This window comes from Hemiscyllium ocellatum, chromosome 28 (genome assembly GCF_020745735.1).
Source record: "Hemiscyllium ocellatum isolate sHemOce1 chromosome 28, sHemOce1.pat.X.cur, whole genome shotgun sequence".
In the NCBI taxonomy this organism is placed as follows: Eukaryota; Metazoa; Chordata; class Chondrichthyes; order Orectolobiformes; family Hemiscylliidae; genus Hemiscyllium; species Hemiscyllium ocellatum.
In genome coordinates, this window is record NC_083428.1 from 26450062 (window position 1) to 26476972 (window position 26911).

Sequence of the window (26911 nt, forward strand, 5' to 3'; positions counted from 1 at the left end):
CCAGCAGTACAGACAACCCTCTTCAGCCAATTTGACTCAAGCCATGTGATATCAAGAAACAGTTGTTGGCACTGGATACTACAAAGGCTATGGGCCCTGACAGCATTCTGGCAACAGAGCTCTAAGCCTTGTGCTCCAGAACCTGCCAGTACAGTTGTAACACTGGCATCTACCAGGCAATGTGCAAAATTGCCCAGGTATGTCCTCTATGTAAAATGCAGGACAAATCCAACCCAGCCAATTATCACCCCACCAGTCTACCCTTTATCATTTGGCAAGTATGGAATGTAACATCAATAGTGCTATCATGCAGCATCTGTTGAGCAATGACCTGCTCAGTGAGACCCAAGTTGGGATTCCACCAAGGTCTTTTAGTTCCTGACGTTATCACAGCTTTGGTTCAAACATGGACAAACGAACTAAGTTCCAGAGATGAGGCGAATGTAACAGCACTTGACATCAAGGCTGCACTCGACCGAGTGTGTTATCAAAGAACCTTCGCCAAATTGGAATCAGTGGCTGTTGGGGGCAAACTTTCTGCTGGTTGGAGTCATACTTGATACATAGGATAATGATCATGATTGTTGGGGGTCAGTCATCTCAGCTGTTGGACATCTCTGAAGGAGTTCCTCAGGATAATGTCCTCGCCCTAAACATCTTTAGCTGTCTGATCAATGACCTTCCCTCCATCATAAGGTCAGAAGTGGGGATGTTTGCTGATGACTGCACAATGTTCAGCACCATTCGTGACACCTCAGATTCTGAAGCAGTCCATGTTCAGATTGAACAAGGTCTGGACAATGTCCAGACGTGGGCTGACAAGTGGCAAGTAATATTCACATCACATAAATGCCAGTCTAAGACCTTCACCAATAAGAGATAATGTAACCACTGTCCCTTGACATTCAGTGGTGTTCCCCTCACTGAAACCTCCATTATCAATATCCGAGGGGTTACCATTGACCAAAAACTCAACTGAACTCACCACTTAAACACAGTGGCTACAAGAGCAGGTCAGAAGCAATGAATACTGCGACGGCTCACTCAACACCTGACTCCCAAATCCTGTCTGTCATCTACAAGGCACAAGTTAGATGTATGATGAAATACACCCCACTTGCCTGGATGGGTGCAGTTCCAACAACACTGTAGAAACTTGAGATGATCCAGAAAAAGCAGCCCACTGAATTGGTATGACATCCACAAGCATCGACTCCCTCTGCCACCTATGCTCAGTAGCAGCAGTGTGTACCATTTGCAATATGGACTGCAGACATTCACCCAAGATCCTCAGGCAGCACCTTCAAAACTCATGACCACTTCCATCTCGAAGGACAAGGGCATTAGATACACAAGAACACCACCACCTTCAAGTTCCTCTCCAAGCCACTCACCAACCTGACTTGGAAATATATCGCTGTTCCTTCACTGTCACTGGGTCAAAATCCTGAAATTCCCTCCCTAATGGCATTGTGGTCAACCTATACCAGGTAGACTGCATCAGTTCAAGAAGGCAGCTCACCACTACCTTTTCCAGGACAACTAGGGACAGGCAATAAATGCCGGCCAGCCAATGACACCCACATGCCACAAATGAATGAAAAGAAAGTGACCATCTGGAACAGAACCATTGGATTTGTACCAATGGCATGACTTTTAATATTAACTGCATCAGTAACTAACTTTCTGAATATTGTCAGACCTCACTCGTAACAATAAATCTACTGCATGCTCAGTTACTAAGACAATTTCAGTGTAATTGCACATTTAATAGAAAGGAAAGTTGTCCCTGCTTCTGAGTCAGAAGGTCCAGGTTAAAGTCCCACCAGCTCCAGAACATCCCTGCATAGGTTTATCAGAAAATACCTGAAAAGGAAACATCTGTTGACTGTGAGCTTTCAGCCCTGCTCAAAGAATTCTCAAATTGGCAAGATATTATTTTGGTATTCTTAATCAGTGTTGTGTTCAATATTTCTAACACAAATTATGCAATCAGTGAAGTATGCTCTTTTTGATTTAATACTTCGCTAATTCTTCTTAATAGCAATATCGCCAATCATGAGTACCACTCCAAACCCAGAAACGAAGACCCTTGATTTTAATGTGACCTTCATTATAACAAACTTGGCCCCGACAACAACTCTCCAAGACTCCACGACTGCACTGTATAAATCTGCAGCAAATATAATTGCTTTCCAGGTTAGAGGTTGATTATAATTATGAAACCAAAATCAAGTGATCTTTAATACTTCATTTATCTATCAACTTTCAATATGTTTCTGTCTAAAACCCATGCTTGATCTTTTCCCTTAGCTGGATTCATTATTTAATAACAGCAACATCAACACAACATTCTCAAGCTGCAGAGTTATATCTTTGAGGTGAGAAATTTCAGTATTAAACCTCAATGCAATTCCTCTCAAGATCATTTAAATGTATGAAAAAATAGGTAATATTGAAAATTGCTAAACTACTTAAAATTTCCAATTGCTGTTCAGACAAGTTGTTTTTATGCTTAAATCATTAATATTATTAAAATGTTGTTTGTTTGTTCTATTTGACTGTTAAAACTCCTACTGCTGTCAGCAACATTAGTTTCAATCGACTTGTTAAGGGTGTTTGATTTAAATTATTGCACAGACTGATGGGGAAGTTTTCGTAAACAAAAATTCAAGAAAATGTTCTTTCCTAGGTCACTTGTCCATTAAAGTTTCCCCTTAAACTAAAAGTTTACCTGTTTTCTCAACTTATCTTTTGATTCTCGATTTGTCTCATGCCCATGCCTAAGCCATTTGTTTGCAATAAACCTGCAATAACTTAAACTTTGAATTTTGTGTACTATGTTCATTTTTTACAATATACTCTTACATACAAGGGGGGAGACTGAACACCAATTGTGTAATTGCTGTCAGCAGCCCTTCTGTGTACCCAACAGATGTATCCTTGCAATTTAGGTTCCTGACCATTCTAATACTGCCTCCCACTTTGATCTCACCCTCCCACACACTTCCAATAAAGATTGTAACCAAAATTCCAAATTATGTTTTCTCACTTATTTATCATTTGTTTTGCAGTCTAGCAAATATCGATGACATCGGTGTGTATGCAATCTGCACATTTAGAAATAATTCCGCTGCTCAAGAGGTTAATAAAGTTACTGTGTATCACGAGTTCAGAGACAACACAGACAGCATTTCAACCTTAGGAAGCTATTTACTGGACAATAACAGCCTCTATGTAAATGGTATTTTGCATTTAATTTTAATATTTTGAGCTCTTAAGTTTTATTTTGTTTATTTAAATTAAATTGAAATGCATTCAAATTGAAAATGAAAGCCCCATATTTCAATATTTAGCAATGACTTTTCACTGGATCATCTCATAAAAATACTAATACTTCAAAATATTGATTTTTCAGGTTACCATGAATCAACTCCTTCTTCAAGTGAGTATTGTTTCTGTTTCTGTTTCTTCTCACAATGTCATTTATTATTGTGGATAACAAGGCAAATTCGATACAAAAAGAGCTATACCTTACTAGCATTATAATGTTTCTCACTTTAAACTGATACAGCATTTCTTAATTTCTGTTGAAAAATATTTTGAAGGATTTATCAAAGATTCTCAGCTGAATGTCCCAGCTTTGCATTGTCAGAAACAGAATGAATGGGTCCTGAAAATTATGAGATAGGCCCTGAGCCCTGTCCCAACAGCATCAGCCAGTTTAACTAACATAGGTTGGGATGTTGACAAGATTGCCCACTCCTACAAGACGTCAAGGCACTTGGGTCCATTAAGAGTCCAATTAACTTGAGATTAAGGAGGCTATCTGGAATTTTACAGTTGATTTCCAATTTCCCATTATGTCAAGGGTCAGTTTTACTGCTTAAAAGATGGTCACTCAGTACACCAGGCAAGTCTATTGAATATAGCCTGCCTAGATGAGGGTGGAGCAAGATGATGCTTTGAAGCTACCCTCATTTTCCACAGTGTCCAAACCCATGAACACACAGTGGAGTCTTTTTTTTCTCTATCTATTCATAATAATGTTTTTAACAAAGAATCTGAGAGGGCAGCTTCTTTTTGAAGCACTCCCTCAGTTACTTGTCGGAGCCGTTGTTAACATGTTCGGGATTGTTTAGTCCATGCTGTCCAATTATAGGTTCACATTGAACTGTAAACATTGATCAATTGATTTTTCATATATTGTCTTGTTGAGTATGGCCTGTACTCTTGATCGCTCAAAGTCTGTACATCATCTACAAGGCAAAGTTAGAAATATAATGCAATCTGCCTGGATGAGGCAGTTTCAATGACCCTCATGAAGCTCAACACCATCTAGGACATAGCAGCCTGCTTTTTGGCATGACATGCAGCAGCTTAAATGTGCACTCTCTGCACATGGGTGTGACAGCATCCATGGATGCTCTCAGGCCCACTATGATCTCTAGTATTTGTTGTTTTCAGTACAGATTCCAGCATCCGCAGTAATTTTCTCCTGTACTGTATCAAAGACACACTGGTGCAATCACCAACTTATTTTACCACCATCTTCAAGACATGTGAATTCTATCCCCTAGAAGCAGATGTATGGGAATGCCACCACCTGCAAGATCCTCTCTAAGCCACACACAATCCTGCTTTGGAACAATATCACTGTTCTTTTTCTAACACTAGATCAAAATCCTGGAAGTTCTTTCCGAACAACACTCTGCATACACCTACACCACGTAGAATGCAGAGGTTTAAGAGGGTGGCTCACACTACCATCTCACAGTCATAGAAACGTACAGCACAGAAACAAACCGTGTGGTCAACTTGTCCATGCCAGCCAGATATCCTTAATAAATCTAGTTCCATTTGTCAGCATTTAACCTATATCCCTCTAAAACCTTTCTATTCATATACCCAGCTAGATGCCTTTTAAATGCTGTAACTGTACCAGCTTCCATTACTTCCTCTGGCAGCTCATTCCATATACACATCACCATCTGCATGAAAAAGTTACTCCTTAGGTTCCTTTTAAATCTTTCTCCTCTCACCTTAATCCCATGCCCTCTAATTTTGGACTCCCTCCCCACCCCCCCACCCCCACCCCACCACTGGGGGAGAAAAGATTTCAACTATTTATCCAAACATGCCCCTTATGATTTTATAAACCTCCATGCTCCAGGGAAAACAGCCCTGGCCTATTCAACCTCTCCCTATGCTCAAACTCTCTGACCCTGGCAACATCCTTGCAAATCTTTTCTGAACCCTTTCAATTTTCACAACATCCTTCCTGTAGCAGGGAGACCAGAATTACATGCAGTGTTCCAAACGTTGCCTAACCAATGTCCTGCACAGGCACAACATGACCTCCCAACTACTGTATTCAATGTACTGCCCAATATAGGTAAGCATACTAAACATTTTCTTCACTATCCTGTCTAGCTGGGACTCCACTTTCAAGGAACTATGAACCTGCACTCCAAGGTCTCTTAGTTCAGCAACAATATCCAGAATCTTACCATTAAGTGGATAAGTCCTGCCCTGATTTGCCATTCCAAAATGCAGTACTTCATATTTGTCTAAATTAAATTCTCAACTGCCACTCCTCGGCCAATTGACCAATCTAATCAATATCCTGTTGTATTCTGAGGTAGCCTTTTCAAAGGCTCTTAGGAGTAGACAATAAATGCTGATCTAGTCAGTGATCCTCACATCTGTGAAACATCTTTACCTATTATGAACTGCCAGAGGAAAAGTTGATTGACTCTATCAGTCAATTGTTGGAAATTACCTATCTGAAATCATGATGGTGCCTACACGTTAACTACACTAACAACCAATTTAAGATTATCTCTGGAATTCTCAATTCATGCTTGTTATTAGAGACACATTTTCAAATTATAAGAAACTGTTCTCTGCACACAAAAGGGATACGTTCAAGCTTGAACCCTTTGAATTACTTGCTCAAATGGAAAGGCCATTGCTTTGTCCATGGCAACATTCCAGCCAATCAGAGTTAATGTGCCAATGAATCAAGACTGCTTTTCTCCTGTAACTTAAACAGTTGTGATCATTTGGAACTTGGCATCCCTGAGTACAAGGCAAAATCTTTACAACTTGCTTCATTTCATCAATATTCAACTTCATTTACAATGCTATCTAACTTAGTGAGATCAATACATGTGGATTCATGATTCTTAAGCATTCATCTATACCATAAAGTCACTGAAAAGGCTAAGGCATCAATCAGTGCGAGTGGGACACATCTTGTCAAAATGAACACAAATCTATTATTCAAAACTTCTCTCCTATGTCTTAACCAATTTCTTATCAAAGTCAACTGGTTAAAGCCAATATCTGTTATCAGGTTCTTGTGTGAAATCTTATAATATCCTTCTGGATATGCCATCATTTATTGTTTGAGTACCTTCTCAAAAGATGGACTAATAGATTGATACTTCAGCTGTAAATAAATGGAATAGGACAGGAGTTAATGTTCTGAATTAGACTTGCAGCCCAAAATTAAAAATGGCAGAAAACTCCAATTCAATGAAACACTCAGAGAATCAGGAACATTTCTCAGACAAATAGACAAACAGCTTCATGTGCAGCATTTTCTATTTACTTCTGTACATGATGAAAACAAGTTATTGTGCAGTCTTTTGATTGAGTGGTCTCTAAATTTCTCAGAGCTCTAGCTCTGATTTGAAATATTCTACTGCAATTTTCTATATTGTTGAAGATTTTGCCATCACTGTCTTAAATACAAGTGATGCAGTCACAGAGATATTTTATTTTCGATTTAATGCTTTTCATGTTTCTTGACAGCGGTATCACCAGTTGTGAGCACAACTCCAAACCTGCAAACAGAACCTTTTGATTTCAATGTGACCTTCATTATTACTAACCTAATCCTGACTGAAACTCTACAATCTCCCAACTCTGCGCTGTACAAATCTGCTGCAAACATAATTACTCATCAGGTCAGTCCACAACTTAATTATTGCAAATATGTAAATTCAAATTAATTATGATACCCGGTCCTTAAAACTGTGATTGCTACTTTCCTTTAGATGAACAACCTCTTTAGTAACAGCAAGATCAACAGAACATTCTCAAGCTGTAGAGTTCGTTCTTTCAGGTAAGGAATGTTGACATGAATTAAATGCTCCTGAGGTTTAAGATTAGTTCAACATTGGGTGGTGCAGTGATTAGTACTGCTGCCTCACAGCACCAGGGACCTGAGTTTGAACCCACCCTCAGGCAACTGTCTATGTGGAGTTTACACATTCTCCCTGTGTCTGCTTGGGTTTTCCCCAGTGGTCCAGTTCCCTCCCACAGTTCAAAGATGTTCAGGCTAAGTGCATTGACAATGCTCAATTTCCTAGAATGTTGAAGGATGTGTACCTTAATTGGATTAGCCATGGGAAATGCAGGTTTATAGGGATATGGTAGGGGGTGGATCTGGGTGGGATTTTCTTTGGAGGGTTGGTGTGGACTTCTACACTTAGGCATTCTATAATTTAGTAAATTACTTCATGCCACAGAAATGTTACAGTGGAAAAATGTTCCAATTATTGTACAAAATTCCAATTGTTGTTTTTATGGTCAGATGATTAGCAATATTAATTGTTTCATTGAGATGTCAGTAGACCTTTCCTTTTCTAATCAAATGGTTTGCGTCATGGGATTTAACTGGCTGATTAATTTCCTTAAAAACGATAGGTCACACATTCTTGCATAGCCAGAAATAAAGGGGGAGTTAACATTTCTAACGTACTTTTGTGAACATTCTCATGGATGTACCTCTCCATTGTATCTCAAAGCTAAGATAATGAAAGTTTTACACTGATTATGTAACTTCTGTACCTTCCTTGAGCAGTTAACCCTTCTGTTTCTGAAAATATTCTGACATTACATATGCAGTTAATCGTACAGAAGACTGATATCTTTTCCTTTGCTGTAATTTTTATCGTAGTGAAGACATAATTCACTTATGGTGTCGTTATTCATAAAAGATCATTCACATTGACCCTTAGTGAGATCACTGCTCCTCTGCATCCTGGGATTCTAACTGTTAGCTTTCTTTGGCTGTGTGCTTCTCTCATTGGTTAATTCATTCAGCAAGATGGCACATTTTCAGTTCACAACAACAGCAACAGTATGCAGGTTTGATTTCCATTCCAGCTGAGGTAGACTTACGGCCTGCCTTCTCACCCTGTGCCTCAGTAAATCATGATATAAGCCATGGCATGGTTGCCCTCCTTAATCAAGGTTGCTACCTGAAGAAGAAGATGTGTCAAAAAGTAGTTATCAAGGAGCAAATCAGGTTTAATTTTGAGAACATAAGCATAAATATGCTGTCATCTCATAAATATTATGGGAAATTAATACATCATTTTAAATGAACAATATCCCTTTACAGAGAATTTCAATGTACATGTTAGTCAATAAGAATGATCAAATGCCATTTACTTTGAATCAATTCACTTTAGTACTCAGCTGATATACATCTAAGATACACAACATTGAGGAATTTCTGCCCCAGTATTTTAATATGTCCTGAGGCACTCATGAATGTTTAGTGCTCCTGTCTTGCATTTCAGGCTATGTTTTTTTTTGACTCACTTTATGATATATGTGTTTATTTTACAGCCTGGCAAATATTGAGGACACCAGTGTGGATGCAGTCTGCACTTTCAGAAATGACTCTAATCCTCAGAAAGTTAATAAAGTCACTGTATATCATACGTTCAGAGACAACACAAAGAGCATCTCCACCCTAGGAGCATATTTGCTGGACAGTAACAGTCTCTACGTGAATGGTATCTAGTATTTCAAGGAGATACTCTTGTTTGATACATTCTGTCAACTTGAACGGGTTAATCTGATAAAATTGATGATAAACATTCTTTGATAATAATTTTCCACCAGGCATTTTTCATTGCAACACTTGATTTTGGTTTTTCAGGTTACCACGAATTTGTTCCTTCTTCCAGTGAGTATGGTTTATATTTCTGTATTTCTTTAACTCTGCATTTTAATGCAATGGATAACATTGAGGAAATGAAAATGCTTGAATTGTCAAAAATTATCTGAGAGGCAATAGTTACTGTTGAGACTACTCTTTCACTTATTTCACAGGGCTGTGCCATTCATGGCAAGGCCAACATTTCTTGTTCATCCCTGATTGCCCCTAAGGGAAGTTAAGTGTCAATTAACTGTGGTTCAGCTACTTTGATTAGTTTTATATTCATAATTTATTGGATTAAATTAAATGCTACCAGATTCCATGATGAGATTTGAAACCATGTCCCTCGAGCATTTGCCTGAGCCTCCGGAATATTAGTCCCGTGATATTACTACCATTTCACCATGTCTATTGTTAATAGATGATCTTATTTAAAAAAACAAAACAAACACCTCGAATTGCGAAATTTTTGAAGTTTCAGCCAGAGAGTGTACGTATGCTATGTTCATTCTGAACTTTTATGTGAGTTATATTGATGTGCTGATACTAAAATAGAACAGAAACTGCATTTTGTGCATTAAATTAGACATGCAGCTCAATTTTATAATAAGCACTGGACTCCAAATCAGAAGATACTCAACAAAACTAGGAGAATTTTCAGATTACAGATAAGTAAGCTGCTTCAGCATCATCAAGTTTTTTTTTATCTAGCTGTGTAGGTGATTGCAAATATATGCTGGATGGCACTTGGAATGAATGGTATCTCCCAAATATCAAAAAACTCTAACTCCAAGTTCAAAAAATCTGCTGTAACACAGATTTTGATGCATTTTGTCTTATTGACTTTAAAACAAATGATACAGATACAGGAATGTTTTACTTATGATTCAATGTTTTTCTCATAGCCATGTCACCAATTATGAGTACCATTCCAAACCTGCAAACAGAGCCTTTTGATTTCAATGTGACTTTCGTTATTACTAACCTGGCCCTGACTGCAACTCTACAGTCTCCCAGTTCCGCATTGTATAAATCTGCAGCAAATATTATTGCTTATCAGGTGAGTCTGCAACTTAATTATTAAAAATATATTCTAATTGATTGAATTGCATTTCCCTCTAAATTATTGATTATTACCTTCTTTCAGATGAACAACCTGTTTACTAACAGCAAGATCAATAGAACATTCTCAAGCTGTAGAGTTCGCTCTTTCAGGTAAGGAATGTTGATGTGAATTAAATGGTCCTGAGGTTTAAAGATTACTTAAACATTTAGTAAACTATTTCCTGTGACAGAAAAATTACAACAGCAACCTTTTCTGGTTACTCTACGGGATTTTGACAGTCGTTTTTGTGACCAGATAGTTCATATTATTAATTGTTTCATTTAGATGGCAATAGAGTTTCAAGGTCTTTTTAATCAAAAACTTTAGGTTTTGGGATTAAATGCCTCATAAAAGAATAGATTTCCTCACAAGACTACAAGCCATCGATAAGTCACATTCTTGCACAGCCAGGCATAAAGGAAAAGATAAACCTTCTACCATACTTTGAAAACATTCTCATCGATGCAATCTCAACTGTTTCACAAAGCCAAGATAATGAAAGTTTTTACATTGACCATGCAACATCTGCATGCTCCTTCAGTAGCTTTTCTGTTTGTGAAAGCATTCTGACATTGCATGTGCTTGAATGACTATTTACACAGTTGATAGCACAGAAGATTGATGCTTCATCTGAGCTGCCATTTTCTTCATGGTGAAGGCACAGTTCCCTTGTAATGTGTTGGAGACAAAAAAATCATTCATATTGACCTTCAGTGAGGTCAGTGTTGCTCTACATCCTCAGATGTTGCTCTACATCCTTGTCAGGCTGGTTAACTCATTCAGCAAGATGGCTCATTTGTCGTTCACAACTACACCACCATATTCAATCTGTCTGAGGTAGACTTGGGGGTCTGCCTTCTACCCCTGCACCTTTGTAAAACTTTGATATAAGCCATGACATGGTGGCCCTTGATTAATCAGGTTTGCTGCTTGAAGAAGAAAGAACCAGTTTTCATCTCCTTGAATGGATCAGAATTGGTTCTGGAATCATAAACAAAAATGTACTGCCACTTTATGAATACTACTGGACATTAATGCACCACTTTACACAAATAATATCCTTGTACAGAGAAAATTCCATGACACAATAGTCAATCCACATGATAAAATCCTATTTACTTTTAACCTATTCACTTTAACACACCGCTGAGACTGATATATTTTAAGATATGCCTTATTGAGGAATTTCTGCCCCAGTATTATAAAAATGTACATAAGCACCATGAAGTGCCCCGAATTTGCATTACCGATTATGTTTTCTAATTCACTTTGTGTATATGTGTTTATTTTACAGTCTGGCAAATATTGAGGACACCAGTGTGGATGCAGTCTGTACTTTCAGAAATGACTCTAATCCTCAGGAAGTTAATAAAGTCACTGTGTACCATACATTCAGAGACAACACGAAGAGCATCTCCACCTTAGGAGCATATTTACTGGACAGTAACAGTCTCTACGTAAATGGTATTTAGTATTTAGATTTTTATTTTAGATTTAGGGTGGCACAGTGGTTAGCACTGCTGCCTCACAGCGCCAGGGACCTGGGTTCAATTCCCGCCTCAGGCGACTGACTGTGTGGAGTTTGCACATTCTCCCCGTGTCTGCGTGGGTTTCCTCCGGGTGCTCCGGTTTCGTCCCACAGTCCAAAGATGTGCAGGTCAGGTGAATTGGCCGTGCTAAATTGCCCATAGTGTTAGGTAAGGGGTATATGTAGGGGTATGGGTGGGTTGCGCTTCGGCGGGTCGGTGTGGACTTGTTGGGCCGAAGGGCCTGTTTCCACACTGTAAGTAATCTAAGTAATCTAATCTAAATTACTTACAGTGTTGAAACAAGCCCTTCGGCCCAACAAGTCCACACCGACCCGCCAATGCGCAACCCACCCATACCCCTACATTTACCCCTTCAACCAACACTGCGGACAATTTAGCATGGTCAATTCACCTGACCTGCACATCTTTGGACTGTGGGAGGAAACCGGAGCACCCGGAGGAAACCCACGCAGACACAGGGGGAATGTGCAAACTCCACACAGTCAGTCGCCTGAGGTGGGAATTGAACCCGGGTCTCTGGTGCTGTGAGGCAGCAGTGCTAATCACTGTGCCACCGTGCCACCCACGGAGATTTAAAGGAGATATTCTGTCTATTGCATCCCATCCTATTAATTTGAATATTAATCTGATAAATTGAGGAAGACTAAACCAACCACAAATTTATTTCATTATTTAGTGATAATTTTTCACCCAATTTCTATCATAGTAGCATTTGACTTTTTTTTTTCAGATTATCATGAATCTGTTCCTTCGTCCAGTGAGTATAGTTTATATTTCTGTATTTCTTTAGCATTGTGGTGGATAACACAGAGGAAATTCAAACGCCTGCACTGCCAAATATCAATTGTGATGCAATATTATTGTTTTAAAAAAAGAATGTCACCGTCTGTGGCCATTGATGTCATGGCCAATATTTGTTGCCAATGAATTGAGGACAGTTAAGAGCGAACCACATTGCTGTTTGCCTGGAGTCGCATGTAGGCTGATAATTCGGTTTGATAGATTTGTTGTTGCCATTGTTTTTACCAGACCCAATGGCTGCTGTCTCATTAGAGAGAGACAACTGGTAGTGATTTAACCTGAGGGCTACCATACCCCAGGCAAGGAGAGAGGTTGAGAAGAAGGGTCTTTCATTGTAACCTCAGCTGGTGATGGGAATTGAACCCACATTATTGACATGACACTGCTTCACAAACCAACCATCCAGCCAATAGACCTCAATTGACCCCTGATAGACACATTTACTTCCTGAAGGACATTAGTTAAACAGTTGGGTTTTTGTGACATTACTGAAATTAGTTTTATTTTCTAGATTTATTGGATTCAATTTAAACGCCACTAGCTATGGTATTAGGACATGAATCTACATCCCTAGTCCAGTGATAGTACCACTATTAAACCATCTCCCCTGTAAATAGATAGTCCCAGTTTTTTTTTTAAAAACCCATTTACTTATATCCTGGAATTAAGAAGTTTTGAGTTTCAGCTATAGACTCTCTGTGTAGTATGTCATCCTGTCCATTTGTGTGTGTCATATTCATAGACTGATGCAAATACTCTGAGCAACAAGAAGAGAAACAGCATTTTTAAAAACAGAATTAAACCTATAGCCCAAACTTAAACCAAGATAGCAATAGCTTCAACAAAATCAGGACAATTTTCTACAGAGAGGAAAATTAATGCAAGATAATCAAGGAAGGTAGTTTTTGTCCAGTTAGGTTTCTAATTACAAATATTATCAAATGGCCCTTTAAAGGAAAATATATAAGCAGGCATTAAGTTCACCAGTTTGAAACAATTTGCAGTAGCTTCTACCTTGAATAATTTATCATACTGTCTTTAATACAATGCTGCAGTCACAAGGATATTATGTTTTCAAATTCAATGCTTTTTACATGTTCCCTGACAGCGGTATTGCCAATTGTGAGCACAACTCCAAACCTTCAGCCTTTTGATTTCAATGTGACCTTCATTGTTACTAATTTGGCCCTGACTGCAACTCTACAATCATCCAGTTCTGCACTGTACAAATCTGCAGCAAATATTATTGCTTTTCAGGTTAGTTGGCAACTTAATTATTACAAATATATATTTTAATTAATTGTATTACATTTGTCCCTAAAATTGTGTTTGTTACTTTCTTTCAGATGAACAACCTCTTTAGTAACAGCAAGATCAACAGAACATTCTTAAGCTGCAAAGTTCGCTCTTTCAGGTAAGGAATATTGACAATAAACTTTAGTATTTATTTCAAGATTACTTTAACATTCAGTAAATTTATTTCATAAAGCTTGCAATGATAGAATTTTTTCTTATTCTCTGGTGTTCTGCTTAATGATTCTGATCAAAACATTAATATATTTTAATGTTTAGTTTATAACTATCAAGCATATACAGTTGCTTTAAGTGCCAAGGTTTACATATATTTCATGAAACTATGAGATGTGAGATTTAAATGCCTGACTAGTAGAATTTCCTAGCAAGATCCAAAAGCATCAATAGGCCAGAGATTCTGGCATGTAATCAAACATAAAAGAGATATCATAAATTCTCCCATATTTTTTGTAAGCTGGCTCGAAAATGCATACCTTTGCTCTCTACTATTTTTGCAAGGTAGGATAACAAAACACTTGATAGTTTTTGACAGTGATTATGCAACATTTGCACGTCCTTCAAATAGCTCACTCATGTTGAAAGCACTCAAAGGTTACAAGTGTTTGAGTAACAATATTAGAGCAGATAATGGTAATGATAATCCTGGGAACAACAGCCCAGTTAGTCTTATGTCTGTGGTGGGCAAATTATTGGTGAGGATTTTGAGAGACAGAATTTATGACTACTTGATTAGAGATAGTCAACATCGCTTTGTGAGGGATAGGTCCGACCACACAAACCTTATTGAACTGTTTAAGGATGTGTCAAAATACATTGATGAAGGTAAAGCAGTGGATGTAGTGTACATGGATTTTAGCAAGGTGTTTGATAAAGTTCCTATGGTAGGCTCATTCAAAACATAAGGACACATGGGATACAGGGAAATCTGGCCATCTGGATACAGAATTGGCTGGCCAACAGAAGACAGAGATTGGTAGTAGATGGAATGTATTCAACCTGGAGCTCAGTGACCAATAGTGTTCTGCAGGGATCTGTTCTGGGACCTCTGTTCTTTGTGATTTTTATAAATGACTTGGATGAGGAAGTGGAAGGATGGGTTAGTAAGTTTGCCAATGACATGAAGGTTGATGTAGTGGTGGATAGTGTAGAGGGCTGTCGTAGGTTGCAATGAGACATTGACAGGGGGCAGAACTGGGCTGATAAGTGGCAGATGGACTTCAACCTGGAAAAGTGTGAAGTAATTCACTTTGTAAGGTAGAATTTGAATACAGGGTTAAAGGCAGGATTCTTGGCAGCGTGGAAGAACAGAGTGATCTTGAGTTCAATATCCATAGATTCCTCAAAGTTGCCATCCAGGTTGATAGAGTTGTTAAGAAGGCATATGGTTTGTTGGATGTCATTAGCAGAGGGATTGAGTTTAAGAACCACGAGATTATGCTGTAGCTCTATGGAGCCCTGGTTAGACCACACTTGGAATATTGTGTTCAGTTTGAGTCATTTCATTATAGTAAAGCTATGGAAGCTTTAGAGAGGGTGCAGAGGAGATTTACCAGGATGCTGCCTGGACTGGGAGCGCATGTCTTATGAAGAAAGGTCGAGGGAGGTAGGGCAAATCTCATTGGTGCAAAGAAAGATGAGAGATGATTTGATAGAGGCATACAAGATAATGAGAAGGCATAGATAGAGTGGATAGCCAGAGGCTTTTTCCCAGGGCCAAAATTGCTATCATGGGGGAGTGTAATTTTAAGATGATTGGAGGAAGGTTGAGGGAGATGTCAAAGGTAGATTCTTTACATAGAGTGTGGTGGGTGCATGGAATGTACTGTCAGCAGTGATAGCAGAGTCAGATACATTAGGTACACTTAAGTGACTCTTGGATAGGCACATGGAAGATAGTACAATAAAAGGTATGTACATTAGTTTGATCTTAGAGTAGGACAAAAGGTTGGCACAACATCGAGGGCTGAAGGGTCTGTCGTGTTCTCTGTTCTATAATACCACCAATCACATAAGCTGCTGTCTTGTGAAGAAGTAGTCACGCTTCACTTGTTATTCCTCTGAAAAATTCATCAGTCACATTAAACTGAGAGAATTCAGTGCTGCTCTGTATCCTGGGTTTGTGGTTTCCAGTAGGTAGCTTCTGTTTGGATGTGCACTTCCTGGCCAGTTAACTCAGTTGTGTAGATGGCCAGTGTGTGGTTTACAATTACACCAACAGCATTTTGATCGTCATTCTGACTGAGGAAGTTTTGGAGGCAGACTTCTTGCCCTGCAGTAAATCTTTGATTTTGCAATGGTTCAGTAACCCTCAAATAATCAAGGAAGCTACTGTAAGCACAAGAATACACAAGAAACTAGTTATCAGCTCTGTGAGATGAATAGATTTGATTCTGCAAAGAGAAACAAAAATATATTTGTGCCTTGCAAATACCAAATAACTATTTGAAATATAATATATTTCTTTTAAAAATAGATCCCTGTAAAAAGCTACTTCAGTGAAAACAGTAGTTAATCAGCATGATAAAATCCAATTTAATTTAAACCAATTCACTTCAGCACATAATTGACATATAGTTTCAATGTACGTCAGGAAGGACATTTGCACCCCAATTTACTTAGACTTCAATGAAAAATATACTTGCATTTCTGATTATGTTGTCTAACTCACTTTGTTGTTTATATGCTTATTTTACAGCCTCGCAAATATTGAGGATACCAGTGTAGATGCAGTCTGTATTTTCGGAAATAAATCTGATCCTCAGAAAGTTAATAAAGTCACTGTATACCGTACATTCAGAGACAACACAAAGAGCATCTCCACCTTAGGAGCATATTCACTGGATGCTAACAGTCTCTACATAAATGGTACTTTACATTTAAAGGAAATATTCTGACTATTACATTGTATTCTATGAATTTGAATGTGTAAATTTGATAAAATTCAGGATGGTTAATCTAAATGCATGAACTTTATTTCACTTTTTAATGATAACATTAAATGTATTTCACAAAATATGTTTTTGATTTTTCAGATTACCATGAATCTGTTCCATCTTCCAGTGAGTATGGCTCATGTTCCTTCATTTCTTTAAAGTTTCCTTTTAATATAGTAGATAGCACAGAGGAATTGATTAGTTAAACCTGGCTTAAGTTGTTGAAAGCATTAAGTGCACAATACTTACTGATTAAAGCTATTAGGTATTTTTAATTCTTTAAACCATTCCTTCATGGAATTGAAAATTCTTGAAATTTTAGCCAGATGTCGTGCATGTCCAATTAGAATATAATGAGCAGTACTCAGAATCTGATATCTAGGAATAAATTAAAAAAGAATTCAAAGCTCCAAAAAGATTCAACAGAACATGACAACTAATTTTAATAATGTACAGCTGAAAAATCACCAGTTCATGAAATGTTGTTCAGTTGCACAGAGAATAGCAAATGTTGTTGAAAGGCTTTAGAGTGCACGGTATTACCAAACATCGAAAAACCCTAACTTCAACATTAAATCGTTTATGGTGGTTTAAATGTTAGGCTTGTTTGGGCCTATTTATTTTAAATCAGATGATTGCTACATAGAGATATTTTATGGACATAGGTTTGTTGCTAAGCTGGAAGGTTCATTTTTAGATGTTTTGTCACCCCACTAGATAATGTCTTCAATTGGCCTCAGGCAGAGCACTGCTGAAAATTCCTGCTTTCTATTTGTATGTTTGGGTTTCTTTGGGTTGATGATGCCATTTCCTGTGATGATGTTATTTCCTGGAAATCATATCACCAACCCTAAGAAACCCAAACATACAAATAGAAAGCAGGAATTTTCAGCAGTGCTTTGCCTGAGGCCCACTGAGGATATTACCTAGTGGGGTGGCAAAACATCTGGAAATGAACCTTCCAGCTCAGCGAGCAAACCTACATCCAGAACCTCAACCTGAGCTACAAATCTTCTATTTTCAATTCACTGCATTTCTGTTGATTCCTGACTGCAGTATCACCAACTGCAAGCACAACACCAGACATGCAAACAAAACCTTTCGATTTCAATGTGACCTTCATTGTTATTAACCTGGCCCTGACTGCAACTCTACAATCATCCAGTTCTGCACTTTACAAATCTGCAGCAAATATTATTACTTATCAGGTCAGTCCACAACATAATTATTTCAAAAAGTATGTATTCTAATTAATTGAATTACAATTACCTCTAAAACAATGATTATTACCTTCTTTCAGATGACCAAGCTATTTACCAACAGCAAGATCAACAGAACATTTTTAAGCTGTGAAGTTCACTCTTTCAGGTGAAAAATGTTGACAGTAAAGCTTCATAGTAGTTATTTAAAGATTCCACTAACATTTAGTAAATTATTTTATACTACAAAAATATTACAATGGTAACTTTTTTCTAGTTATTTTACAGAATTCTGATTTTGGATTCTGTGATGAGTGCAGTAACAGTACTTAATTTTAATTTGTTTCTGTTAGATAGCTTTGGGTGTTTTAAGGTCATATAGGTATTTCCATATTTCCTGAAACTCTTGGTGTTGAAAAGTTTCGGCACGGTGGCACAGTGGTTAGCACTGCTGCCTCACAGCGCCTGAGACCCGGGTTCAATTCCCGACTCAGGCGACTGACTGTGTGGAGTTTGCATGTTCTCCCCGTGTCTGCGTGGGTTTCCTCCGGGTGCTCCAGTTTCCTCCCACAGTCCAAAGATGTGCAGGTCAGGTGAATTGGCCATCCTAAATTGCCTGTAGTGTTAGGTAAGGGGTAAATGTAGGGGTATGGGTGGGTTGTGCTTCGGCGGGTCGGTGTGGACTTGTTGGGCCGAAGGGCCTGTTTCCACACTGTAAGTAATCTAAGTAATCTAATCTAATCTAAAAGGAGAGGTCTTCTTGATCTAGGACCCAAAGCATTAACAGGTCACAAATTCTAACAAGACATGAAAGAGAAGTTCCACTTTCTGCCATATTTTCATAAACACTCTCTGGAATATACACCTTTGCTCTCTACGGTTTCTATAAGCTAAGTTGCCTTCAAGAAACTTGCTTGTCTCTTGTTGCAAGCATTCAGACATTGGAAGTGCTTGAATTACAGTATTAGAGCAGATAATTGCATTGAATCTTGATATTCCTCCGAAGCTATAGATTTTTACTGATGAGGACACAAATCACATTATTTCTTTGAAAAAATACACCATTCACAAGGAATGGAGAGGCCATTGTTGTTCACCGTCCTGGAGTTGTGTCTTCCAACAGTCACCCTGTAATTGATATGAACCTTCCTGGCCATACAATTTCTGTTGTTTAGATAGCTAGTGTGTGCCGCACAACAAGATCAACAGCACGAAGTTTGATTTTGTTCCAGCTGAGATAGACTTCAACACTTGGAGATAGTGGGGGCTGCAGATGCTGGAAAGTCCAAGTTGATAAAATATGGAGCTGGATAAAGCATAGCACCAGAGGAGCAGGATATTTTCCAGGAGATCTTTTCAGGAGAGTCGAGGTTTCAGGCAGGACCCTTCGTCAGGACTGGGGAGGGGGAAGGGAGCTGAGAAATAACTGGAGGGGAATGGGACTGGAGGAAAGGTAGGTGGGATGGTGATAGGTGGATGCAGGTAGGGTGTGAATGAGAGTAGTCAGTGGGAAGGGAAGAGCAGATAGGTGGGAAGGAAAATGGACAGGTGGAGGGTGGGGAGATTTGGAAGCTGGTGAAACCTATGTTGAGGCCAAAAGGTTTTAAACTCCTGAGGCAGAAGATGCAATGTCCTTTCTCCAGTTTGCATGTGGCCTTACTTTGACAGTGGAGGAGGCCCAAGATGGACACGTCATTGGGGGATTGGGAGGGGGAGTGATGAAATGGCTGGCAACCAGGTAGTGGGGTTGATTGGAGTATGTGGACCAGAGATGTTCCTGAACTGGTTCTTGAGTTTGCAGTTGGTCTCTCAGATGTAGAGGAGACCATTGGGAGCAACAAATGCAGTAAATCAGGTTGGAGAAAATGCATGTGCATTCTGCTAGATTTGGCATGAATCTTTGGGGCCTTGGATGGATGTGGGGGGGGGGGTGGGGGTGGGGGGAGTGATGGGGCAGGTGTTGCACCTCCTGCTGCCGCAGGGAAAGGTGCCAGGTGTGAAGGCGAGGTTGGTTGGGAGTGTAAACCTAACAGGGGAGCCACGGAGAAAATGGTCCTGATGGAAAACAGATAGGGGTGGGGAAGGAAATATGTTTTTGGCGGTGGGGTCAGACTGCAGGTGGCAAAAATGGAGGAGGAGGATGCATTGAATTTAGCGATTAATGGGGTGGAATGTGAGAACCAGGGGACTCTATCCTTGTTGGGGTGGGGTGGAGGGGGGGGGGGAGGGGAGTGGTTTGATGGCAGAGTTATGGGAGATGGGAGAGATGCACTTGACGGCATCGTTGATCATGGGGGTGGGGAAATTACAGTCTGTGAAGTAGGAGGACACCTTAGACATCCTGGAGTGCCAGACCTGTAGATTTAGCTAGCCTTCAAATAATCAGGATGCTGTCTGAAGAAGAAGATGACAAATGCAACAGAGACCAGTTATCAGTTCTGACGTTTTATGATATTTGATTCTGCGAACATAGAATGTGTTGCCTTGTGAATATCATCGATGCATTATTTTAAATAAGTAATCATATCTCTCTACAAATGAATTTCAGTGTACATAACACTCAGTCAGCATGATTAGATCTCATTTAATTTGTACCACTTCATTTTAACACACAAGAGAAATACATATTAGATATACCACGTGAGGAATTTCTGCCTCAGGATTTTGATCAGGAACCCATGAAAAATAATGGGCCCCTACTTGCACTTCAGGTTATGTTTTCTGATTAATTTTGTTATCTGTATATTTATTTTACAGCCTGGCAAATATTGAGGACACCAGTGTAGATGCTGTCTGTTCTTTCAGAAATGACTCCAATCCTCAGCAAGTTAATAAAGTTACTGTGTACCATACATTCAGAGACAACACAAAGGACATTTCCACCTTAGGAGCATATTCACTGGACCACACCAGCCTCTATGTCAATGGTATTTATCATTTAGAGATATTCTGTGTTTTTATATATTCTGTTTTTTTTCATCTTGAATGTGTGAATATGTTCAAATTGAGGATGATTAATCCATTTTCATGAAATTTACATCACTCTTTAAAAGCAACTGAATATCAACCCTACATTACAAAAAATATATGATTTTGATTTTTCAGATTACCATGAATCTGTTCCTTCCTCCAGTGAGTATAGTTTATATTTCCCTGTTTCTTAGACATTTCTTTTCATTACAATGGGGAACACAGAGGACATTTTTATTTAAGCCCAGCTTATTTATTGTTACAAACATTACACATACCATATTTACTGATTAAAGTCAATTGGTAATTCTACTTGTAAAAAGAAGTCATGAACCTTGCAATTGAGAATTTATGACGTTTTTAACCAGGGAACCTGTTTATGCTATATCATCCTGTCTACATCCAAGAACCATACTAAAGCCGTGAGCAATAAGAACAGGACCAGCAATACTTCAAAATAGAGCTGTTATCCAAATTTAAAACAAACTAAAGATAATAAGAAGGTTAGAGGAGACACAACATTTGGACAATTTTCTACAGATAAACAAACAACTGCAGAATCACTTGTTCAGTGATTTTTCTCCCGTTGGTCATTTGATAGCAAACATTGCTAGGTTGAATGTTATCATCAAAGATCTAGCAATCCTAACTCCAACTTGAAATATTCTGTGGTGGTTTCCATATTTTTGGCTTGCTTTGTTTCACTCTTCAGGACAAATGATGTACTCGCAGAGATGTTTTATTTTCAATTCAGTGCTTTTCTGTTGTTTCCTGATAGCTGTATCTCCAACAATGAGTGCAACTCCAAACCTGCAAACAAAGCCTTTCGATTTCAATGTGACCTTCATTATTACTAACCTGGCCCTGACTGCAAATCTACAATCTTCCACTTCTGCACTGTACAATTCTGCAGCAAATATTATTGCTTACCAGGTCAGTTCATAACTTAATTGTTAAAAACATCTATTTTTAAGTTATTGCATTAGATTTGTCTCTAAAACTCTGATTATTACTTTCCTTCAGCTAAATAACCTGTTTACAAACAGCAAGATAAACAGAACATTCTCCAGCTGTAGAGTTCGTTCTTTCAGGTAATGAATGTTAAACCTCAGCAGTATTTATTTCAAGATTGCTTTAACATTTAATAAGTTATTTCATTTTATACATGTTATATTGATATAATATTCCAGTTATTCTACAGAATTCTGAAGATATGAACATAAAATTAATAGCAGTACTCAGCCATTCATCCCTGCAAGACTGTGTCTCTTTGATATGATCATTGCTGAACTGATAGTGGCCTCATTCTACTTTCCTCTTACCCCATGTATACCATTTGACTTACTTGACAATGTAGACACAATCAGGAATCTATCTAACTCAACTTCAGTAACATCCAATGATTCATTGCTCTGTGGGTAACAGAATTCTACAGAAAAATGACACTCTCAAAAAGAAAAAAAATTCATTGATTTGCTCATATTTTTACATTGTGTCCCTTATTTGTAGTTTTACTCAGAAGTCAAAACATCCTTTCAGCATCCAGCGTATCATATTTATCCAGATTGTTATATGTTTCAATAAGATCACCTCAATTGTTTGTAAACTCCAACTGATAGTGGTCTAAGCTTTTCTCATAAGATTTATTGCTTTTATTATCAGATTATTAGTATTATTTATTTGTTCCTGGTAGATACCTACAGATTCAATAAGCAATGATTTTTCTATTCTACACTAAATAATTTGAGTTGTGAGGTTTAAGCTAAGACAGTGAAATTTTTGACAGTGGTCAAACAGCATTAGTTGCCACTAGAGCAGCTTGCATTACTTCTTGTTCAGAATATTCAGATGCTACAACTGTTTGAATAACCATATTAAAGCAAACAGTCGTTTTGGAGTACGGAACATGAATATTGCTGAAAAGAGAATATATATTGTTAAAGTTTTTCATCTCACTCATGCAGACAATTCAAAGAAATATAATAGCAAAGGGAAAACAACATTTCTACTGTATGAGAGGAGAGTGCTGAATGGTTGGCAAATGGTCCTTTGTCAATTCTGAAGTAAACAGCTGACACCCGTATCACCTCAACAAAATTCTGCCGATTGTCTTTTGCTCAGTTAACTCAGTTGGTTAGGTAAATAGCATGTGTTTTTTAATAAGGCCAATAATTTGATCTCCATTCTGGTTGAAGTGGATTTGGAGCTAACATCTTCACTTTGTAAAACCAAGATACAAGTCATGATGGTCCTTGAAAAATCGAGGATGCTGCCTACAGAAATACACATCAATACCCAGTTATCAGCTCCAAATTGAGTTCTGGCAACATAAGCAAATATGTGCTGTTTCCTTGTGAATAGAATGGGAAATTAATCACTATTTTAAAGAAATAGTAATATCCCTACACAAATGGAACCTAAATGTACCTGATCATTAATCAGCATGAATTAAATTCCATTTACTTTAAACCTATTCACTGTCATACACAGACGTACATTTTATATAAATAACATTGAGAAATTTCTGCTCCAGTATTTTGCTCAGACACCTATGAAAGTTTACAGTCATATTTCAATTTCAGATATATTTTCTACCTCACTTTGTTGTATATGTGTTTATTTTATAGCCGGGCAAATATTAAGGACACCAGTGTAGATATAGTCTGCAGTTTCAGGAATGACTCTGATCCACTGGAAGTTAATAAAGTCACTATATACCACACATTCAGAGACAAGACAAAGGGTATTTCTACCTTAGGAGCATATTCACTGGACCACACCAGCCTCTATGTCAACGGTATTTAGCATTTAAATGACATTTTCTATCTTTTTAATATTCCATTCTTTCAACTTGAATGTGTGAATCAGATAAAATCAAGGATGATTAATCCATTTACAGAACATTTTTTCACTCTTTAAAGATATTTCTCCATTAGACATATATAATAGCAAATACATGATTTTGATTCTTTTCAGATTACCACGAATCTATTCCTTCCTCCAGTGAGTATGGTTTATATTTCTTTAATATTGCTTTTCATCATAATGGGTAACAGAGGACATTTTCAATTCAGCCCAATTTATTTATTGTTGTAAACATTAGGCATGGAATATTTACTGTTTAATGTCAATAAGTAATCACTTCTAAAAAAAGTGATGAATCTTGGAATTGAGAATTCAGTAAGATTCAACTAGGGATCCTGCTTGTGCAATATCATCCTGTCTACATACATGAACAATACTAATGTATTTATACCAAAGCTGTCAGCAATGAGAACAGGATCAGAAATGCTTCAAAATCAACCTGTAATCAAAATGGAAAACAAATTTAAGATAACAAGAAGAAAAGAGACTCAACAACACCCAGACAATTTTCTGCAGACAAACATGCAATTGCAGGAACACTAGTTCAGTAATTTTCATCCAAATGCTCATATGATAGCAAATATTGTTAGGGTGAATGTTATCATCAAATATCTAGAAGTCCTCTCTCCCACTTGAAATATTCTGTGGTGGTTTCCATATTTTTATGATTTGGAGATGCCGGTGTTGGACTGGGGTGTACACAGTTAAAAATCACACAACACTAAAAATTTGCTATAAATTCTGTGTTACGATCGAACCTTCCACAATCACCTGATGAAGGAGCATTGCTCCGAAAGCTAGTGTGCTTCCAATTAAACCTGTTGGACTATAACCTGGTATTGTGTGATTTTTAACTCCATATTTTTAGTTTGCTTTGTTTCACTCTTTAGGAAAAATTATAGTCACTGAGATGTTTTTCTTTCCAATTCAATGCTTTTCTGTTGCTTCCTGACAGCAATATCACCAACTGTAAGCACAACACCAAACCTGCAAACAAAGTCTTTCGATTTCAATGTGACCTTCATTATTACTAACCTGGTCCTGACTGCAAATCTCCAATCTTCTACCTCTCCACTATACAAATCTGCAGCAAGTATTATTGCTTATCAGGTCAGTTCACAAATTAATTACTAAAAATATTTATTTTAAGTAATTGTGTTAGATTTGTCTCTAAAACTCTGATTATTACTTCCCTTCAGCTAAATAACCTGTTTACAAACAGCAAGATTGACAGAACATTCTCCAGCTGTAGAGTTCGTTCTTTCAGGTAATGAATGTTAAACCTCAGCAGTATTTATTTCAAGATTGCTTTAACATTTGGTAAGTTCTTTCATTTTACATATGTGTGACAATGATATAGTATTAATTATTCTACAGAGTTCTGAAGTCATGAACATATACATTAGGGGCTGTTGTAGAACAGAATGGGAAATTAATCACTATTTTAAAGAAGTAGTAATATCCCTGTACAAATGGAGTCTCAATGTGCTTGATCATTCATCAGCATCAATTAATTTCCATTTATCTTCAACCTATTCACCGTAACACATAGACATACATTTTAGATAAATAACATTGAGGAATTTCTGCACACTAGTATGAAAATTTACAGACCTTACTTGCACTTCAGGTTTTTTTTTCTGACTTACTTTGTTGTCTATGTATTTATTTTACAGCCTGGCAAATATTGAGGACACCAGTGTAGATGCAGTCTGTTCTTTCAGAAATGACTCTAATCCTCTGGAAGTTAATAAAGTCACTGTGTACCATACGTTGAGAGATAACACAAAGAGCATCTCCACCTTAGGAGCATATTCACTGGACCACACCAGCCTCTATGTCAATGGTATTTAGCATTTAAAGGAGACATTCATTGTTTTCTATTTTATTCTTTCAGCTTGATCATGTTAATCTGAAAAAAATTGAGCATGTTTCATCCAAATTCATGAACTTCATTTCACTCTTTAAGGATATCATTCCATTAGATGTATTTGACAAAAAATACAAAATTTTTATTTTTCAGACTACCACGAATCTGTTCCTTCCTCTAGTGAGTATGGTTTCTATTTCTGTTCCTTTAATATTTATTTTAATGCAATGGGTAAGACAAAGGAAATTCACAGTTAAAGTCAGTTTATATTCTGTTCTAAAATATTTGGGAGACAGTGTTTACTATTAAGGTCAAAAATTGGTTTCATTTTTCCTATTTCAGTAAAACGATTTAGGTATACTCTTAGTATTCTGAATTATTTGAAAATTCAACCAGAAAACTTTTTCGTACTCTTTCATTCTTTGTATTTATGTGAGCCATATTAATAAACTGATAGTAAAGCTGTGAGCAACTCGAGTAGGAGCAGAGTTTTACACTTGAATTAAACCTCGTGGCCAAATTTAAAAGGAGCTCAAGATTCCAATTTAGCAAATGTTGTAAATCTGAAATGAAAACAGAAACTTCTAAAAATGCTCTGCAGGTGAAATGGCAATTGCAGGCAGAGCATCAGGCAGAAATGTAATTATGGTTAAGCAAATGCAAAGACATTGAAAGTCAAGAGGAGAAAATGATAAAAGACAAGGTCTGTGATAAATTGGAAAGCAGGGGAGTGTAATTGGCAGAAAGAAGTGATACTGCAAATAAAACATAAATAGTAATGAAATAAGTAAAGAAACAAAAAAAAAGGTCCAGAGAAGTTGTAGCTGCGAGAAGCAAAATTGTCATTAACAGCTGATGTGAAAAATATCAAGTTCTACATGTTGATAATTATGTCCAAACTGCCTCACCACCAACTGTGTCGATTCCTCCACTGAATTTGACTTGTCACATCGCTTGTCCAACATCTAGTATTAGATTAGCAGAAATCTTCGCCAGTTAAATATTAGGGTGAGCAAAGTAATTGATTCTGGTCTTGATTTGGTCAAATGCTTCATGCCCTAGTCTCCAACACTATCAGTCTTCCTGGCAATTGTCTATGGCAGAAACGGATCCTTCAACATCTTAGTCTTGGATCTAATCCCGGGATGAAATTTGAACTTTATGGTTTCTCCATCATCAAAGCTCTCTACTTGCATTTCTATGATATACATCACTGTCCATTACCTCAGTTCATCTATTGTTGAGGCCCTCAGCTATGGCTCTTTACCTTTAGTCTTGTCTATTCTGATGATCTGCTACCTGGCTTGGCACCTCACACCCTCTTTAACTTGCTGCTTGCTTC

At 37.7% G+C, this 26911-nt stretch overlaps 1 protein-coding gene across 1 annotated transcript in view; it reads left to right on the forward strand.

Moving 5' to 3' along the window:
• Positions 1 to 26911, forward strand: part of LOC132829220 (mucin-16-like) — a 50828-nt gene that overhangs the window by 6327 nt on the left and 17590 nt on the right. Inside the window, exons 12-38 of the mRNA XM_060846587.1 lie at positions 2045 to 2199; positions 2314 to 2381; positions 3075 to 3244; positions 6820 to 6974; positions 7065 to 7132; positions 8647 to 8816; positions 8963 to 8989; positions 9868 to 10022; positions 10110 to 10177; positions 11362 to 11531; positions 12348 to 12374; positions 13527 to 13675; positions 13765 to 13832; positions 16428 to 16597; positions 16765 to 16791; positions 17722 to 17873; positions 17966 to 18033; positions 20622 to 20791; positions 20970 to 20996; positions 21613 to 21767; positions 21858 to 21925; positions 23462 to 23631; positions 23811 to 23837; positions 24655 to 24809; positions 24899 to 24966; positions 25376 to 25545; positions 25723 to 25749. Coding sequence (XP_060702570.1) covers positions 2045 to 2199; positions 2314 to 2381; positions 3075 to 3244; positions 6820 to 6974; positions 7065 to 7132; positions 8647 to 8816; positions 8963 to 8989; positions 9868 to 10022; positions 10110 to 10177; positions 11362 to 11531; positions 12348 to 12374; positions 13527 to 13675; positions 13765 to 13832; positions 16428 to 16597; positions 16765 to 16791; positions 17722 to 17873; positions 17966 to 18033; positions 20622 to 20791; positions 20970 to 20996; positions 21613 to 21767; positions 21858 to 21925; positions 23462 to 23631; positions 23811 to 23837; positions 24655 to 24809; positions 24899 to 24966; positions 25376 to 25545; positions 25723 to 25749 — 2904 coding nt within the window. The remainder of the gene's footprint in view (positions 1 to 2044; positions 2200 to 2313; positions 2382 to 3074; positions 3245 to 6819; positions 6975 to 7064; positions 7133 to 8646; positions 8817 to 8962; positions 8990 to 9867; positions 10023 to 10109; positions 10178 to 11361; positions 11532 to 12347; positions 12375 to 13526; positions 13676 to 13764; positions 13833 to 16427; positions 16598 to 16764; positions 16792 to 17721; positions 17874 to 17965; positions 18034 to 20621; positions 20792 to 20969; positions 20997 to 21612; positions 21768 to 21857; positions 21926 to 23461; positions 23632 to 23810; positions 23838 to 24654; positions 24810 to 24898; positions 24967 to 25375; positions 25546 to 25722; positions 25750 to 26911) is intronic.